At 34.6% G+C, this 19,182-nt stretch overlaps 1 protein-coding gene across 1 annotated transcript; it reads left to right on the forward strand.

Annotated features, from left to right (window-relative positions):
* Window positions 1-513: 513 nt before the first annotated feature.
* On the forward strand, window positions 514-14,860 carry LOC132635752 (uncharacterized). Its single transcript, XM_060352258.1, has 3 exons — window positions 514-894; window positions 10,587-13,154; window positions 14,359-14,860. The coding sequence occupies exons 2-3, from the start codon at window positions 12,013-12,015 to the stop codon at window positions 14,405-14,407; spliced, it is 1,191 nt and encodes a 396-aa protein (XP_060208241.1). The 5' UTR covers window positions 514-894; window positions 10,587-12,012; the 3' UTR covers window positions 14,408-14,860.
* The last annotated feature ends 4,322 nt before the right edge of the window (window positions 14,861-19,182 follow it).

The raw sequence follows: 19,182 nt of genomic DNA on the forward strand, positions 1-19,182 counted from the left end.
ATAACCGGATATGTCGTTGCTGTTGAACAACCTATTGTATACACAATATTGTACCTTGATAGTTGAATCAATTTTGTAGATTTTCTTCTTTTCTATTTAATATAATATTACAATTTTCTTTATAGATTTGTCCTACTTGATCTATTATTAAATTATTATTTTGGACAAGAAACATTATTATTTCGTCTGTTTCAATTCAAGTGTCTTATATTTTTGTCTGATCTATCTATTAAAAAGTGATTCTCTCTATATTTAGTTAATTTTTCAATTTTAACATTCTACCTGACAAGTTTAAGATCACAAGATTTAAGGGATTATATATATAAAATTTAAGATGATAAGATTTAAAAATTTCTCTTTATTTTTTAAATAAAATTAAGACATTTAATTTAGGACGAAGGAGTATTTATTCTAAAAAGTACTTTCACTGTTGAAAGTTGAAATTTGGAGGTGTCTACACCACATATTATGGCCCGTTAATAAAACGTACAGTTTTCACCTTTTAAAAACAAGAAAAATGAGCTGCAAAGTAGTCTAATAAAGAAAAAGATGAATCAAATAAATTCGAATAAGTAGTGGACTCTCACAGTTGCAAGCTGAGTGCTTACTCGGCGCCTCTGCTGCTAAGCTTTGATTAAGCGGATAAGAAGATAAGACGGAAAGAAAAAAAAATAAAAACGGCAAGAGAAAGAAATTGTTAGCTAACGGTGTGAATGGAATCCAAAGAAGAGGTTGGTTTTATTTGTGGAAGAATGTCATTGGTGGAAACCCTCTGATGAGGGGGGCAATACTTGATTGGCTGAAGCAGGTTTTCTATTCAGATCAGATCAGATCAGATCAAGTGAGAGAAAAAGGAAGCCAATTCCATCTTTGATGTTATCCACAAGCAGTCAGGTCTCTTCTCTTTCTTACCCTTTAATTTTGTGTTTTTTTTTTTAATTAATATTATAATTATTGCTGTTGTAGTGACTCTATCTCTATATTTTAATAATGTGGGATTTCTACATATGTGTTTCTAGATGTAATTTATAGAATTTCTTTGTCTCTCTGTGTGTGTGCTTGCAAGTTACATGCTTGATGCTTCCCCCCTTTCTTTTTGTGATTTAGGTTTATTTTTTTATTTTAGATTTATTTAATTGAGCCATTCTGGCACAGGAAGTCCTAATATTTTATTTTTGGGTTCAAATGCTTATTATTTTTGAAGTTTATGTGAACTTTCGTCACATTAAACTTATGAGGTGTATGATGAAATTTCAGGAAAGAAAACTACTTGGATATGTTTGATACATCTATAGGCTTTTTTCTTTCTAAGAAGATTGATGAAAATCTATCATTAAAAAAAAAAAAAAAAAAAAAATCTATACAAGATGTTCATTGACCTAAAGAAAGCATGTGATCAACTTCTAAGGGTGACCATTAGGGTGTGAACTAGTGATTAAATGTGATAAAATTAGTCCATGAAAATATGACCTGTTCAAATTTGGGCCGGTCATTGACGCGTCTATGTATTAGCTCAACTCGTTTCAGCCCATCAAAAATTGGGCTAATATATAACTCAAATTGACCCATGAGAAATTTTGTCAAAAAAATTTTAAAAGTCACTTTTTTGATTTGGTGTTATATATGGCCATAATAACTTGAAAAATAATTTTATTAGGTACTAAAAATTATAAAAGAACAACGACAAAAATTAAAACTTAGTAAAAATTGGATGAGCTGTGTTATGACCCGCTATAGTCCATTTCAGCCCTACCCATTTCAGCACAAGTAAATTTGGGCAGGTCAACAACCCACCCATTTATTAACTCAGCCCAACTTGCCCATTGACACCCCTACCTGTGATTAATAAAGTGCGTGGATTGAGAACTTTGAGGTCTCAATTTCAGATTTCAGATTTCAGCTTTCAGCAGAGACCAAAATACTAGGTGATTTCATCTGTCTGTTCAAGTCTTGTTGGAAAAATTTACTTAATACCTGTATTGATGGGAAGTAGCAGATACCTCGTAAAATTAATCTAGATGCGCACAAGCTGAAATGAGACACCACAGTTATAATTTTTTTCTTAATAAAGACCCGAAAAAGGTTATTTGTTGGTGATGGAGAAGAAAGAAACTCATTCAATATAACAATGCCATAAAGAACTCTCTTTGTCCCAGTTTAAGTGTCTTAGTTTGACTGGGCACAGAGTTTAAGAAATCAATTAAAGATGTGTGTAGTCCTTTAAATCTTGTGGTCTTAAACTTGCCATGCAGTATGTTGGATGTCATGCCCCAAAACCCACCCTAAACGTGACCGGCATCCGACGTCATGAACAACATCGGAAGAACCTAAACAACACAATAATAATACTTGAACCCGCCAGGTTTAACATTCGCCTCCAACAGTTTATAAATTAAATGTAACAAATCATTAATATATGAATTAAATCAGCGGAGGTTTTTATAAGTAAATAGTCATAAACGTGGCAAACACCCATTAAGTCGTACGAGACTTTGACAATCTACCCACAATTCTGACAACTATCTATGGAGCTTCTAAGAGATAAAACAGTCATCTAACTTCGGGACGCAGCCCGAAAATCTAGAATAATAAATGAAACAGGAAGTGTCCCACGAACAAGGATGTGGGCTCACCAAATCAACAGCAGCAGCAAGTTCTCCTAAGCGTCAGAGTATTACGAATCTGCTCTTCTCCGTTACCTAACATACCATAAAAAATAACAATGGTATGCCTGAGTACTTTCGTACTCAGTGAGTGCCTCGGGGACAACAAGTATTATAAAAATAAAATATAATAACACATAAAGAAATTAGTTCTGAAAGGATAGTATAAAAACAGTCATTCCACTTTGTGATTCTTAATATCATTTGTTAAACAGTTTACAAAGCCATTAATCAATATAAAACCAGGTATTCAGCATATGTACCTCAATAAGAATTATCAAAACCGATTACAAAGCCTTTTGTCAATTTATAACTTTCAATTATGCCTTGCAAATTGATCATGATTGTCAACAACAGTTTCATGAGAGAATAAGAATATCATACATGCCAATACATGCCCAAGCAACAATCATATCGCGCATAGCGCACCACACCAGAACATATAATTCTCGGTGGCTATCATTCCTCCCGAATAGCTAGGCATAAATCACACCGGACTATACCGGACTATGTAGTACGCGGTGGCTATCCTTCCTCCCGAATAGCTAAGCATAAATCACACCCCGGGTAGCGAACCCGGAAGTGGCCACTCTTCCTCCCGAATGGCAAGGCATTTAATACACTAGGATCCATAGTGGCTACCCTTCCTCCCGAGTAGCTAGGCCAAACATAACAACAAAGTTCATAGCATAGAATCCGATTCTTAATTTGTCTCAAAGTAGTCACACCATCAAATAGCATTAAAGCTCATTATGCCATTACGAAAATTCATAATTTCATAGATAATCATGAAAACATTTCCACTTCTTTAAACAAGATTACTTTGTCATAGTTCCTTTGTATAATCATCAATACCAACAATTAACCATCATCACTAAGCATCTCTCATAGAGGAAAACATTCATAATACCTTATACATATATAGGGTTTGTTACAATCTAGGTTCAATGTGGGCTCGTCCCCTCACGCACATTAACCATTAATCAAAGCATGTAATAGATTTCAAGAATGTAAAATCAATTCATCATATCATTCAAAACATGCTTTTATAAAGCATCAATCTTTTAAGAGAGTTTGTAAAAGAGACATGAATTACCTTTATATTCAAAAAGGATTTTATTTTTTAAAGAGACATGCAAATCATCCTTATAGTCAAGAAAATGATTTTCAAAAGAGACATACATCCAAAATAAGGTTTTTAAAAGGGAGACATACCTAAATATGTTAAACAAAGTTTAACAATTCACTTTCCTAATGAAGAACACCCAAACCCTAGCTTGAATCACTTTAGGAAGAATTATGCTGCAAACCCTAGGTTTTGATCACAAGAATTATGGGTTTGATGTTAGAATATCTTAGTAATGTTAAGGGTGTTCTTACCTTTGATTTGAAGACTTGGAGAGATGATTTTCGTCCTTAGGGTTTGGAAGGATGAAAAAAAAAATGGGAACAAAATAAGACCATACTCATTTTAAACCCAATTTTCTGCCAGAAACGGAGAAAATACAGCCTACAAGTACGTCCCGTACTTAGGCTGCCAATACCAGTGAATAACGGAAGAAGTACGTCCAAAAGGACGTCCCGTACTTTCTAGGCGTACTTTGGGCGAATTTTCCAGCTTTTGTGTCCTTCAGTAAAACGGAAATAACTTTTTATACATAGCTTTGCTCGGGCTGGGCGACCTACCGTTGGAAAGCTATTTCAAAGATCTATAACTTTCATCAAGGAAGATTTTCCAAATTCGCAACACATTTTCATGAAAATCGCTCAGAAGACAGACCTATCAAAACCTAGGCGAAGTTAAGAGCCCTTAAGAACTCCAATTGTTGGTTTGACTTCAAAACGACCATCTTCCACCTGAATTCATCAAGAATGGATTCATATAGATATAATATCATCTTAACACTAGATTTTTACACATTCACACCTAACTCGGATTTACGGGATGTTACATTGGAATTGAAAAAGTTATTAAATATAGAAAGAGATATTTTTTTTGAGGACATTCCAAAAAGAAAAGTAAGATACCTAAATTGGGATGGAGGGGTATGTATTAAAGAGTTGTCACTAGTGTGAGAAGCTAGTAAAAGATTCAAAAGAGTTTTCTATCATCGTAGGTTATACCACGACTCAATATTGAACTAGTACTTATTTATCCTAGTTATGTATGAACTATACAATACAAGATGTGGTTTTATGGCTATACAACATTCTATTGTGCTAACTGATAAAATCAACAAGGATGCCGAAATTGTGGGGTGAACTTATTTGGAATAATTGTGTTAGTGGGAGGTATAAGTATCAGCGGCAGATTTTGATTTTGAACTTTATAGGCTCCTACGATCTCATATTAACATAAAATATTTTGTGAATTTCTTAATATAAATATAGGGTATCTAAACGATAGTTACTGAGTTCACGTGAACTCATACCTTAAGCGTTAGACTCGTCCAGATAACCGATAGGATAGTCGAGCTGAGTGCAAGCTGAACAAGATACCACGGTAAGACCGAATAATTGCACCACAAGCTTAATATAAAATAAGTGAAGTAAAAGTGAGAGTAGACAATATTATTGTGCCTAAAGTAAATGAATTAAATATTTGGGCTTGACGTTCTAAGAGAATAGTATAATATGAAAATGTTACACATAAAATTGAAATACAATGATTGAAATGTAAAAGGGCTATACGAATATTATTTGATAGAAGAATATCCACGAAAGCTAAATGCACTTTTTTTTTTTTGGTTGTTTAAATGCAATTCATTTTTGAGCATTCAGTTTGATAAATGTTATCTCCGTCACTCACTCTGGCCGGTGTGGAGTCGTATGTTAGTTTCTATATGGAATTTCTAGATATTCATCTGTGTTTTGCATTTCTCTTGCTAATCAGTTTGCAAATTTTTGTCAAATGTTCTCATACCACATACAATGTGGTATTGTGTTGAAATCTGTGGGTAAAGCATGGTATTCGTGTTTTGACAATAAATGCACATTCAATTTGTCTTCTAATGGGTTTTATTGTTTTCATAGAAAATCCTATTTCCTGTACGTTTTGGGGGGCAATTAAGAATTGATATTGTGGTAAGAAATGTATGAATGTAGTGGAAATGAAAAAAGTTTAGCATTACATAACATTGACTTTTGTCCTAGTTGTGGATCAAAAAAGAAAAATATTTTTATCCCTAGTAGAAGTGTGAACAGAGACGAACTCATAAAACTTAAGGTCCCTTTTTGTTCTCACGCAGAAAAGAAAGTTGCTTTCTCAAAGCTCTATGTTATTAGGAAAACTAGTTGGAGTTTTTTACTGTACCTAAGTTTGTAGTCTAAGGAAATGAAGTTTGTGAAAAGCATGCAAGATTATGATTCACATTTGGTCAAAGAAGCTGGATGATTTCTTACTAGTATTTGTCTGAGTTTTGGCCGGAAAAATTACCATTTAACTATGTTGATAAGAAATAACAGGTACTTGAGACAACAACAACAAATTCAATGTAATTTCATAAGTGGGGTACTTGATACAACCGAAAAAAAAAATCCAATGTAATTCCATAAGTGGGGTCTACGAAGTGTAAGATATACGAAGCCTTACTCCTACCTTTATGGAGTACAAGGTTGTTTCCGATTGATCCTCAACCGTCCTCCTCCTTTATCCGGACTTAGGACCACTAAGGTGAACGAGCTCAGACAGAGTTATAGTTAGGGGCGGATCTAGGGCTCAATGAGGGTGTTCACCCCAACACCCTCGGCAAAAAATTAAACTGTATATATAAAGTATTTATATAGATATATATAGATTTTGACTACCTTGAACACGAGTAAGAGTTGGTTCAGTGGTTTAGAGGGTTCAAAATTCATTTTAAGGTTCCAAATTCGGCCTCAAACATTATATTTTTATTTTTCAAACACTATAAGTGAAAATCCTGAATACGTCACTAGTTATAGCAGTTACTTAATGAAGGAGTCAAAACACCTGGCTACATATCCAACATCAAAATTATTCACATCTCACCCGGTGAAATAGTCAAATTGATTGTCTACATGTCTATTGTCTAGTGTCAAAATTATTGCATATCTCGAGTTAATTGTGTTAGCTCACGCTGATTTTAAGTTATACACTGCAGACAGCAGTGTATTTACTTTAGGCCAACTTTATTGCACTATCTGGTCCCCTACAAGATAGCACTTTATAGCTTTTATTTTATATGAAGGTATTTGGTTAGATATTTTTTGGGTTTTAAAGTGCTAATGACGTTCATATTATTCTAGTGGCGATGGGATAAAATATTAATGTAATAACTAAAAAGTTAGAAAAAGCATCACATCAAAAATTTAAAATTTGTATAGTTTAATAAATGAGTGTTGAAAATTTAAGAAGTTGTACTATAGAAATTGAGTGGTTATGATGTTGCTTGGATTCTCTAAAAATATTGCAGCATCTAGGGGTGGGCATGGTACAGTACAGTACGGTACGGTATTTAAAACTTCGATTTGATAATTTCGGTTTTCTATACGATTACCATACCAAATTAATTCGGTATGGTTTGATATTTTTAAGTTCGGTTCCGTTATTTTGCGGTACGATAATTCGGTAATCATAGTTTGTTCGACTACGACTTGTATATATACATAGAATAAAGAGTCTGAGCCGCTTAACAAAACTTCAACTTTATTTTCATGTACTGAAAATTTGTAGTTAAAATTGAAAAAAAAGCATTTGAAAAAAAAGCATTTGAAAGTAAGTTTTTCGATAATAATTAAAAAAAAAAAAACTTACTTTCAAATACTCTTTTTCAATTTAACTTTAAATAATATCTTTTTCTAGATGTCAACTAAATCACGTCCAAACGCCTAATATATTTGGGAGAAAACTTAACCTTTTCCTATAACTGGAATTTTTGGAATAATTGTTGCCATTTGGTAATATTGATTGCCTGACACCTTTAACTTGCACAGTTATGTGAAAGGTTGGATACCATTAAGAGCCCTTTTTTTGCCTCCCGGTGATGATTGGACATTTCCATGTGAATGATGGTTGAGCAATAACTCAGCTTTCACAGTTATCCTTTACTAGTTTGGATCATAGAACAGTAAAACATCACACATATATGGCAAAATGGAAATATTTTTGAACTTTTACCAGCTGGAGTGAACAGACCTCAGGATGTATTACAATTAGGAGTTTTTAATCAAAACTCAAGACTTTGGTGAAACCTCATAGTTTAGGTGTGTGCTAATATTTCATATTTTATTCAAAGAACTTCTAAGATTTTGGGACAGATTGCTGTATTTGCTTCCTACGTACACTACAGTGTCATACTCGTGAAGATACAGAAGGTGTCGGGTGCCACTCCAAATAGCTGATTGAGTTTTTTTTTTTTTTTCCTATAACCAAGAAATCGTCCGACGGCATGCACGGTTCGAAACTTAGTGAATAATGCACCTATTCCTCGACCCTTTTCCATTTAAATATCACTCTTCTGTCCATGATAGGATTTGAACTCATGGTGAGCGCCTAATCCACATACTAGGCATGCTCTTACCATTGAACCAAAAATCTTGAGGACTGACTTGAACTTATTATTATCAGACAATTTTGGATCAATTTGAAGATTCAAGGAGATCTTAGACTATGGCCCTTGGTAGTAAATAGACATTAGTGGGTCTAATGTTTTTTGGTTACGTTAGTTTATTCGCACATGACTAATGTCTGCTATCTTCCGCTAGCACAAGTATAAGGTAATTCTAGACCTATGTTACTCCGACTCTTCAAAAATATCGAGGGGTGCGTGTCGGATACTTCAAAAGTAGTGTGTTTTTGAAGAATCCGATACGGATGCGGCAGCGAAAGTAAAGAGTTCGAGCAACTTAGTTGTTGACACAAAGTTTGGGCAAATGGGAGAATTCACCTACTGTCGTTTCTGTTGGAATTTAACCATAGGTTCCAAGTATGTCCCTCGGGGGCTATGTTATTTAACAAGATCAGGAGTAGCATAAGTGGGATTCATGACCCTCTTTCTAATGCTTTTTCTTTAATCTTAAAATCAATCTACCGTTGCTTATAAGCTAATCCCATTTTACTGTTAGTGCTGTTACTCAGGAGCCATGCCACTGGCAGGTCCAAGTAGCATTAGAAATTAAATAGAAACTGTTTGGAAGAAAAAGCAGCAATATAGGGAAGAAAACAGAAAGAAAAGGAAGGGGAGGTATGGAACATTTCTGTCTTTAACAGGCTGTGTGTGTATTGCCTTTCCTAAAGGTCCAAGTACTCTGTTTCAAGGAACAGATGCTAGTCACATCAACAATTTGAACATAAACATTGGATTTTATTACACAAATATTATTTGCAATTCCATTATGCTCACACATACAATTGTTTATGCAAAGAAATGAGGTTACAATAGTATGGAGATTCTCCTGTCAGTTTCTGTAGCCTTCTGCTGACGTTTTTATCCTGGTCCCATAGTACCAACTTACTAGCCTGCAGACAAATTGCTTTAAAACCATCAGAAACTATATGCCTAAAATGCCCTCTTGTTCAATCAATTAAAAACCGGAACAAATAGCAAAACTCTTCAACAACAATAACTATAATCTCATATAAGTTGGGGTGAGCTATATGATTCCTCTTTGATCATGTCACTCTATTTAAACTCATCTCGAATTAATATTACACAATATAAAAATAAAAATCACTAGAAGTTCACTATATCTTTTAGTTGCAGAAGTTCACTATATCTTGTAGTGGCATAAAAATTTCCGACACGACTGAAAGACTCCTAAAAAAATAAAGACTTAAAGTAAACATGCTAAAATATATTCCCAACTAATTGGTTTCACCTCCCTACTCAATGCTAGGTTTGCCTCGATTTTAAGAAATTATAGGTATCTCAAGACAACTTCTTCCATGTTATATCAGGTGTACCACATACCCTTTTAACACCTTCACTCCCCATGATTTCGTACCTACAGAATGGTGCATATGGGTGATCAACACAGAATATGACCAAACCATCTCAAGTAGTTTTTTTGTTTTTTTTTCCTGTTTATCCTCGATATGTGTTACCTGTATCTTTTGATGTGGCCAATTTTAATCTTGTCTGGTCTTTTATAATTGCACATCCATTTAGCATTCGCATCTCTATGATATTCACCTTGTGGATATATTGGACTATAGCAGCCCAACATTAACTCTCATATAACATTGTTGGTCTTACAACTGTTTTATAATGCTTACCCTTTACTTTGATAGGTATCCTTCTACTAAATAACATCTTATAGTACTTCTCTATTTCAATCATTCTGTTTTGATTTTATGTGTAACACCTTCATTTATCATACCAAAATAGAAAAAGTCTTTGCTGCGTAAAATACTTTTTAGGACAAATTTTGTGGTGATATGTATCTGATGACAACAGTAGTGATTAATCTCTGAAATTGATGACTTGAGAGGGTCAGGACCATGTCATGAAGTTATCTTTGCCCTTTTGTGCATGAAATAGAATGACTTAATTAGCATATAATTAAGGATTTTAGTATGTGAAGGGGGATTAGTATATCTATATCTTGTACAAGATATGTATATAATTTGCAGATCAACTCTGTTTTTCTGCCCTTGACGTATGTGTGTGTATTTCCCTTAATTTTAATTGTTTGAAATGAAAAAAAATGAAGATTTTACTGCATTCCTATTGCTCTAAAGGAAATAAAGAGATAACCAATAATTTTACATGTACAACATAGAGTCCAGCAAAATTTCGGTTCTTGCTCTTGTGGAATGACTGTCTTATTTTCACCATTTCTTAGAGAGGCAGTAAATTAGGTAAATTCCGAAAGCTATTTTGTTAACGGTTAGATAAGTATGAGATGTGTGATTGTGATAAAACCAGCTTCCGTTCTTGAGCATTGAAGGTTTTTCTGCAGGCCTTAATTATGCTGGAGGCTAGTGGACTGCCTTTTCTTTTTTGTTTCAGATGACCGAAAATCGGGTGCCAACCCTTAGGACCAATCACATCCTTCGAAACTCGGGAATAATGGATTCACCTTTTTACCTTTCTCCACTTAAATATCAGGCTGCAAGGCTCGAACCAGCGCCTTAAGTCACAAGTCCCTCAACCTTTGTCACCTGAACCAAGTCCTGCAGGTTAGGGGCTGACTTTTCTTTTTTCTTCTGTGTTTAAATTTCTTGTTTCTTTGGTCGTTTTATTTTTTGAAGACTGCAAATGTGATGGGAATTTCCAACCTAACCAAAAGGTCACATGAACATGCCATAGTGTCATAGATTTAGTTGCAGTACCGAAGTCATCAATGTCCATGCATCCTGTGAAAGTCCATTATTTCACACTTTGGAGTTTCTCTAACCTTGATCTGACCAATATAATGGACACAAGTCAAATTGTTTGCTTTGATGATGAAGTTGCTTTGTTTTCTAGTTTGACATCTCTTTTTGGATATTAAGCTTAATACGAAGGGGTTCAAACTTGACTATGACAACTTAAGTGATAGATGTGGTTGAGCCAGTATAGGACCAACTTTGTGTTTTTTTTATGGAATGAGATTAATTTATCCCAAAAAGAACCGAGGGCGTTCAAACTATGGACTCTAAAATTGTAGCATAGCTAATAATTCAATCACAATCGTGTACAGTTCTCAATCTAAAGCATTGAACTTTTGTTTCTTTTAATCAATCGATTTATCATGAATTTGATTATTTTTAAAGACGTGGTCACATTACGAAACAGATATTAAAGAACTGGCTCGGTCTGGACTAGGTTCGTTATACTATAGCAAGCTCGATTGGACTTGTTTTAGTACTGCTAAAACTTGGTTGGGTTCACCTCGAACTCGACTAGCTTATTACTATGGTAAGTTCGCTAGGCTTAGCTCAACTCATCTTAGATTCCTCTCGATACTCAAACTTTATTTATAGGTCAACTAGTTATATCTGCTTGATGTTACTATAGTGGATCCTCCAACTATGATGGAAGATTATGTCTCTGATTCTATTAAAATAAGAGAAAGTGCTTACACATGTAACTGTCATTTTGTAGAGTAAAATCTGTTATGACTCTCTTCCTAACTACCCATCTAAGACAAGTAACAAAAGAGTAGTAGGGAAAATGGGAAAACTCCAAAAGTATTTAAAAACCCTAGACTGTCTCCAGCTATTTATAAGCACCCAAGAGACCTTCCTAACCTCTGCCTCTCCTCTGCATAGTATGTACTTTGGCTCTCAGAAAGTGAATGACATGTTTCTTTAGACCGACCTTCATCCCATATTTGACCTCTCCAATCCCTTACTAAAAAAAGAACAAAAAAGATCCCAAAAAACAAAGCAATTGAGTGAAAGATGAGGGGAAGATCTTCACCAAAGCAAGGAGGAGTTATGGAAGTAGCAAAAGTTGATAAACTAAAACAAGAGCCTCATCTGTCTGGTGCCTATATTAGAAGCCTAGTCAAACAATTAACTTCTTCAAGAACCAAAGATAATTTGAATCCCAAAGACCATGATGATTCACTAGAGAATTCAACAAAACTTGGTGATAGTTTGTGTAGCGATACACAACTATCACCACAGCCACCACCACCACAACAACCACCACAGATAAAAAAGAAACAAGTGAGGAGGAGACTCCACACTAGTAGGCCTTATCAAGAAAGGCTTCTAAATATGGCTGAGGCTCGGCGTGAGATTGTCACAGCCCTTAAGTTTCATAGAGCCGCTATGAAACAACAGCAGCAGCAACAACAACAACAACAATCTCAGGGGCCACAGTCGTTACAGACTTGGCCTCAGGAATCTTCAGGAGAAGAACAAGGGAAGCCAAAATCCCGGAGAAACCCCAGGATTTATGCTTCCAACACTTTGATGAACAATAATAACTTACCAAGGTACAACATGGAAAATTTCGCCAATTCAACCTACCCTTGTCTGCCCCCTCAATATCCTTATTCTTCATCCTTTGGTTCCTCTCAATTACCTTTACAAGACCACCTCAATTTTCCTCTTCCTAACCAAACATTAGGATTGAACCTCAATTTCCATGATTTCAACAATTTGGATGCAACCTCTTATTATAGCAGCAGCAATAACAATTCAATCTTTTCATCATCATCCCCTTCATCTTCTTCAGATGAATTCCATTATGTGGGATTATCCCAAGAAGGGGTGGCTCCAATAGCTCAAATGGTGAATCCAGAAGATTCAAGATTGCATCCATCAATGGATGACCAAGAAATGGCAGAGATAAGATCAATAGGGGAGCAACATGAGATGGAGTGGAATGACACCCTCAATTTGGCAACTTCAGCTTGGTGGTTCAAGTTCTTGAAAGCCATGGAAATTGGACCTGATGAGAAGAACATTGCTGAGGATGATTATGGGTGTTATCCATTTGATGAAGTCATGGAATTCCCTGCTTGGTTCAATCCAAATGAAAGCTGCTTGCAACAACATGTCGATGATACCTATTCTGATCCTACCTTACCTTGGTAACTATTTCTTACTCTTTTCATTTCTTTTTTTATTTTCTTTTTTATTTTTAGTTTACCTTTTATATTTAAATATTAGGAAATGTTTTTTGTTCCTGGGTCATCTTACCGTACAAGATGCTCTTGTTTATTTTTATGACCATCTTTTGTGTGGAAACAATCACTTGCAGAAATGCAAAATAAAGTTTGAGTTATAACAGTTTTATTACCATCTTTTAACATCTTTTGTTATCAGATAAAAACTCTTCAACCCAAACGCCTCCACATTAATTCTGTCATACTTAAATCATTTTTTTCAGAGCAATAATCAGTATATTTTAGTAATATGAAGAAGTTGTTCTAATTGGCTTTAAAAGATTTTAAATTTCGTTGGCCTAAACTGATGCATGGTTAGACAACACCCACCAACATCATGTTTTGTTGGTTTTAGTATACGCAAGTATGGGTCTTTGCTAGGATTGACACGTCAAACGGTGGAAGAAATGAAAGAGACAACCTATTGGGCCCACCTTTATGTTTTTGCTTTTTTCATTTTTTTAAAATTTGGAGGTAGGAGTTTGTTGGGTGTATGGGGAAATATTGAATTAGTACTTATCTCTTGTGGATTTGGATTAGTAATCGATGTAGGTAAAAACTTACTCGCATGAGCTGTTTACAAATTACACTAAATCATATTATATATGTATCGGCTTCATGTAAATATCCAATGCAGTATAGATAAGTCTTTACTATCAGTATAACTAGATGACTTTCAATTATCGCAGTCCTTCATTATATTATAATTAGAAATTTCCTATTCAAGCTACAAATGAAGTCGCAGTTGATATGTAGTGTTTTACAAGTGAGGCGTTCCGATGCGAATCACAGTAGAGTTCTAAAACGGATACCGAACATTAAATTGAAAAATAAAAATATTGACAAATTGTATTTCTATATTCCTTTTCTTTAACTAAAAGAAGGAAGTTAGATGCTGTTTTTATTTATTTATTCTTTAACTAAAAGAAGTTAGATGAGGTGCTTATTTATTATTTACTCATATCATCATCGTCGTCATCACCATCAAATCTTTGACCTTTATTATATTTTCATTGTTCTTTTTTTCTTTTTGAAGTGTATTATAGTTATGTTCAGAGAATATTTGTTATGAGTATGTCATTAAACTACTATCTTCTCCATGTTCTTATTTTAATTTCTTGTTTTACAGTATGGACATTGAAGAAATTGAAGGGATGGATGCAGAATGGTTAGCTTGAAAGAAGAAGATTGATTGGTTTTTGTTATAATCAAATCTTTGGCCTTTACATTGAAGTCCCCAGTTGCTGCTTTTTTTTCTTCTTTTTATCTTTTTATTTGGGGAAGCAGGATTTTAAATTTCTCCATTTCTTTGCTTTTTTATTTTTTTTTATTAGATAGTCAGTAATAAAGACGTTTTCTACAATTCGCAGGCTCTAGAGAAAAATAATAGATGAGGGAGAAATTATTATACGTATGTCACCCAGTTTTCCTTTTCCCTCAATTATGAGAGATCTGATATTTAATGGTTCTCATCATTGTATTTTAATTTATAGCTAGAAAATTTTGTACTCTATTTGGTTGTACTCTATTTGGTTGTGTATCTTCACAAGAATATTTTAGAATTTCTGGGGCTAAATTATTGAAGAAAAGCATGCAAGTTTAATAAGAAAAGGGTCTATCACTTTTTTGAACTTCTTGGTAAAGTGGTTATTTATCCTTGGATATCAAATACTATGTTTCTTCATCAATTTCTTGGTTACTGAGATTAATCAGACATATGCAATTTAGTGTTACTAATTTAAAACACTTGAAGATGGCCAGTTCTTTTTAAAATTTTACACTAATACAAGGAAAACTTACATTGATAAGTTAAAAATCGTATTCAATCTGTTACGCTGAGCGATTGACCTCATGTACCTCTATTTGCATATACATGTAGTTCTGCGTTAATGAAATTATCGTTAAGGTTGTTTAAATTGCATGTTTTTATTTTTATTTTTATCTTTATTTTGATTCTTTGAATTTTTTGGGTTATGAGTAAGGAATTGACAAGAAAACAGGGACGTGAAAATTAAACCAACGTGTATTATGAACCACAGGTGAGAAACTTGAGGAGGTAATTTATTGTATTTATGATGAAATCTTGTCTAAAACTCAGAAAAATTTATTCCATATTAAAAGTGACGAAAACATAACATGTTAATATGGCTTGGCCTTGTAATTTTTTTCCATCGTGATCTTGTAATTCATAAAGTTGATGCTTTCTTTTAGCTTTTATTTCCTCAAGTTGGAGGGAACAAAAGAAAGAGAACAAGACAATAAAATAAACGAAATATAATGGGCAAGCTAAAATTATTCTTTCATACAGTTGGGTAAGCTCCATGATGCTCTTATTTTCCTGCTTGCTCCTAATTCCACCAAGACATATGTGTGTGTATATAACGCACGTTTATCTCATATTATTATTATTATTATTGTTATTATTATTATAATAAAGTTTGTATAATAAAATATTGAATTTTAATCATACGCATTTTAAGAATTTTTGTTTGAGTTATGAAGGCATTTGGGCAGTCACTATTGGCAAATTAATGTATGTGTTTTTCGAATGAAATTTATGTTAAATACATTTTCAAACTTTTTTTTTCAATTCCAATTTTAATTTCAAATATTGGTTGACATTACTACAAATTATAAGTGCAAACCTATTCGGAGAACTACTGTGTCCAGCATACCAGAGGATCTCTTACATTTCTCGATATTGTCCATTGTTCCCAAAATGACAATAAGGGAAAATAAAAGCTTTTGAATCATTGATATCCAATGTACTGAAAGTGACAGCTTTTGAATCATTGATATTTATGATATGTGTTAACGGGGCCGAATTTAGTAAATAAATTTGGGGCACGTGACAAATGGTCTCTCCGTAAAACTAAGATTTTATGTATATATTTTTTTAAAATTGGCATAATATTACCTGCTGGAACACATACTACAAGAAGGCTAAATGGTTCACTTGGTAGATGGTTGAGTAATTTACTAAGAGGACAAGGGATCAATTCTCCCTAAACAAAAGCAATGTTGAGAAGAGGATCAAGACAAGATCGTGTTCAATGTAATAGCAGTTCGATGGAAATTAAGTGTCACGACCCAACCCCGTGGGCCATGACTAGTGCCCGACCTGGATACTCGTATACGTACCTGTTAGATATAGTCAAACTGAAGCTAAAATCAATATGGAAACTTGCAAAAGAACTCCAAAGGTTCATAACGTCATCATATATACATATATCCAAATAACCGGTCTCCTGGGGAGTCACAACTGATCAAAACATAATACGATACGCAAGCCGACAAGGCTGCCACAATACATCAACATGATACGCAAGCCGACAAGGCTGCCAATACATATCGTCACCATACGCAAGCCGACAAGGCTGCCATTACAGAAGAACATATCCATAGCACATCGTATATACGCAGCTGAACCAACTTATACACAACCCACACATATGTCTACAGACCTCTAAGAGTATCGATAATGAAATATGATGGGACAGGGCCCCGCCGTACCCCAGGATAAACATATACATATACATCATAAGATTTGTACCAAAAGTCTAAGCTCCGAACAATGGAGCTCTCCAAGACAGCTAAGTAGAAGTCCTATGCTGAAGGGTCACCAAACCGACTATCTGTACCTGCGGGCATGAAACGCAGCCCCCCGAAGAAAGGGGGTCAGTACGAGATATGTACTGAGTATATAAAACATGAAATACAATAAAGAGGATCATAAATGAAATAGAGATTACAGGAGACAAGTATGTCAATCAAAGATACCATTGCACTTGCAATGTAAATCATGCATGTCAATATCATATATCATACCCGGCCCATTATGGGACTCGGTGAATAAAGTAATCATATGCCATCCTTGGCGCCATAATCACATCATCATATCATCATATCGTCATATATATATATATATATATATATATATATATATATACCTTACCCGGCCCTCTAGTGAGGGACTCGGTGAACAATGCAGTGAAACTGTGCACGATAACATACCCGGCCCGGGACTCGGTGAAAGACATATTGAGGCATGCACGAGCAGAGTAGTGAGCAACCATATACAAACTAAGTCATATCTGAGACTCAATAGAGTAATCAAAACGAACTATCATTTGAAAATCAAGACAATAGTCATATCAAATACCTTTCGAATGTCACTATGAATTATATCAAAATAGACCTTTTGAAATCATAGACATGTATCAAGACATAATAAAATAGCTTCTGGAAATCAAGAACATTAGCCATCCTAGGGTCTCTAAGAATAGGAGCTTCTTTGGAGTGATATTCTCGTTGTCTGTTTGTTTCATAAAGATCATGCCAAAAAGAAAGAAAGGGTTAGCTTTACATACCTTGAACTCTATCTAATTGTCCAACGTCTACTTCTCGAGCTCGTAGGTCTAAAATTAAGATAACATAAGCCACAGTTAGATCATCCGCATCACTTACTAACCAATCCAAGTACGAATGAAACTTAACGAAATTCGAGCAGCATTTCCCCCGAAAACTTAACAATCCTCGAGATTCCAATTTAGCCAAACATCAATCAAGATACCAACAACAACAACACCAACAATTTCATATCAAACTAAAATTAAATCTATTCTTAAATCACTTCCAAAACAGCCTAATATACATTCGTATACCAATGCTTGTATCCACTTCTTTATTTTCGTATATCCATAGTATAACAACAAACACAACAACAACAACTACATCCAATCCCACGTAATTCCAGCCCACAAAACAGTTCATAACAACCACCAAACAGTCCCAAAATATCATCGCAAAACAGCCACAAATATCATACCAAACAGCCCCAAAATATCGTCACAAAACAGCCACGAAAATCATATAAAACAACCCCAAAATATCGTCACAAAACAACCACGAAAATTATATAAAAAAGCCCCGGTATGCGCTTTGTATATGATATCTTCATACACTTTATTCTCCCAAATTCAAGAACAGCAACTTATCAACAACATCAACAACAATATCAACAATTATTATGCATCATAACTCAGCTAATTCCATCCATTTAATCCAACTAAACAACCCCTAATCCATAAATCTCAACAAAGCAACAAACGAGTTTATAGCGCTATTTTCTCCGTTCTAATCTGTGAAAACTCTAAATAAACTTGTTAACAATGAAAAAGGGACCTTAATCTTACCTTAAGTATGCAGCAACCATGTCAACACTCTTCTTCTTGGCTGATTTTTAGCTCAAATTGAAGGCAACGCAACGTACAACACTTTTCTCTTCATGAGCTTCGGGATTCGAGGCTCAGATTTTGATCAAAACTTTGTTTTTCTCTCTAAGGCTTTCCTCCCTCTCTCTCTCTAGAATTTTCTGGGTCTTTTTGGTCTGAAAATGAGGAGGAGAAGGCTGAAATTTCCCTTAAATAGCAAGGGAAATGGTCCTGACCCGGATTGGAATCGGGTTGAGCCGAGCCCACTGCCCAGCTTGACCTTTCTGCCTTAAAACGTCCATATCTCCTTATCCCGATGTCACATGCAGGCTCTCGACCTATGGTTGGAAAGGTATTTCAATTATCTACAACTTTATGTTTGGGAGATTTCCCAAATTCCCAAATACTGATGGGGTTATGGCCTCCCGAAGTCAGATCACCCAAAAACGTAACTTAAAAATATTTTTTTGGAGGACTTACACTTTGATTTGGCTCAAGGGTCCTTCTTGATTTGTGTTTAACTTCACATATATTATCCATATAACTTGTCATATGTATATTTTTTTTTTAAAAAAAATCTCGACATGTGGACCCCACCTCAGCTTACGAATAATCCAACGTACAAAAATACGGGGTATAACATCCTTCCCCCCTTTGGAACATTCATACTCGAATGTTAGACTGGTCCTGAACTCCGAATACTTTCTCAAGTGTTTTCTTGTTCAATTATGCCCTTCACA

Source organism: Lycium barbarum, chromosome 4 (assembly GCF_019175385.1).
Source record: "Lycium barbarum isolate Lr01 chromosome 4, ASM1917538v2, whole genome shotgun sequence".
In the NCBI taxonomy this organism is placed as follows: Eukaryota; Viridiplantae; Streptophyta; class Magnoliopsida; order Solanales; family Solanaceae; genus Lycium; species Lycium barbarum.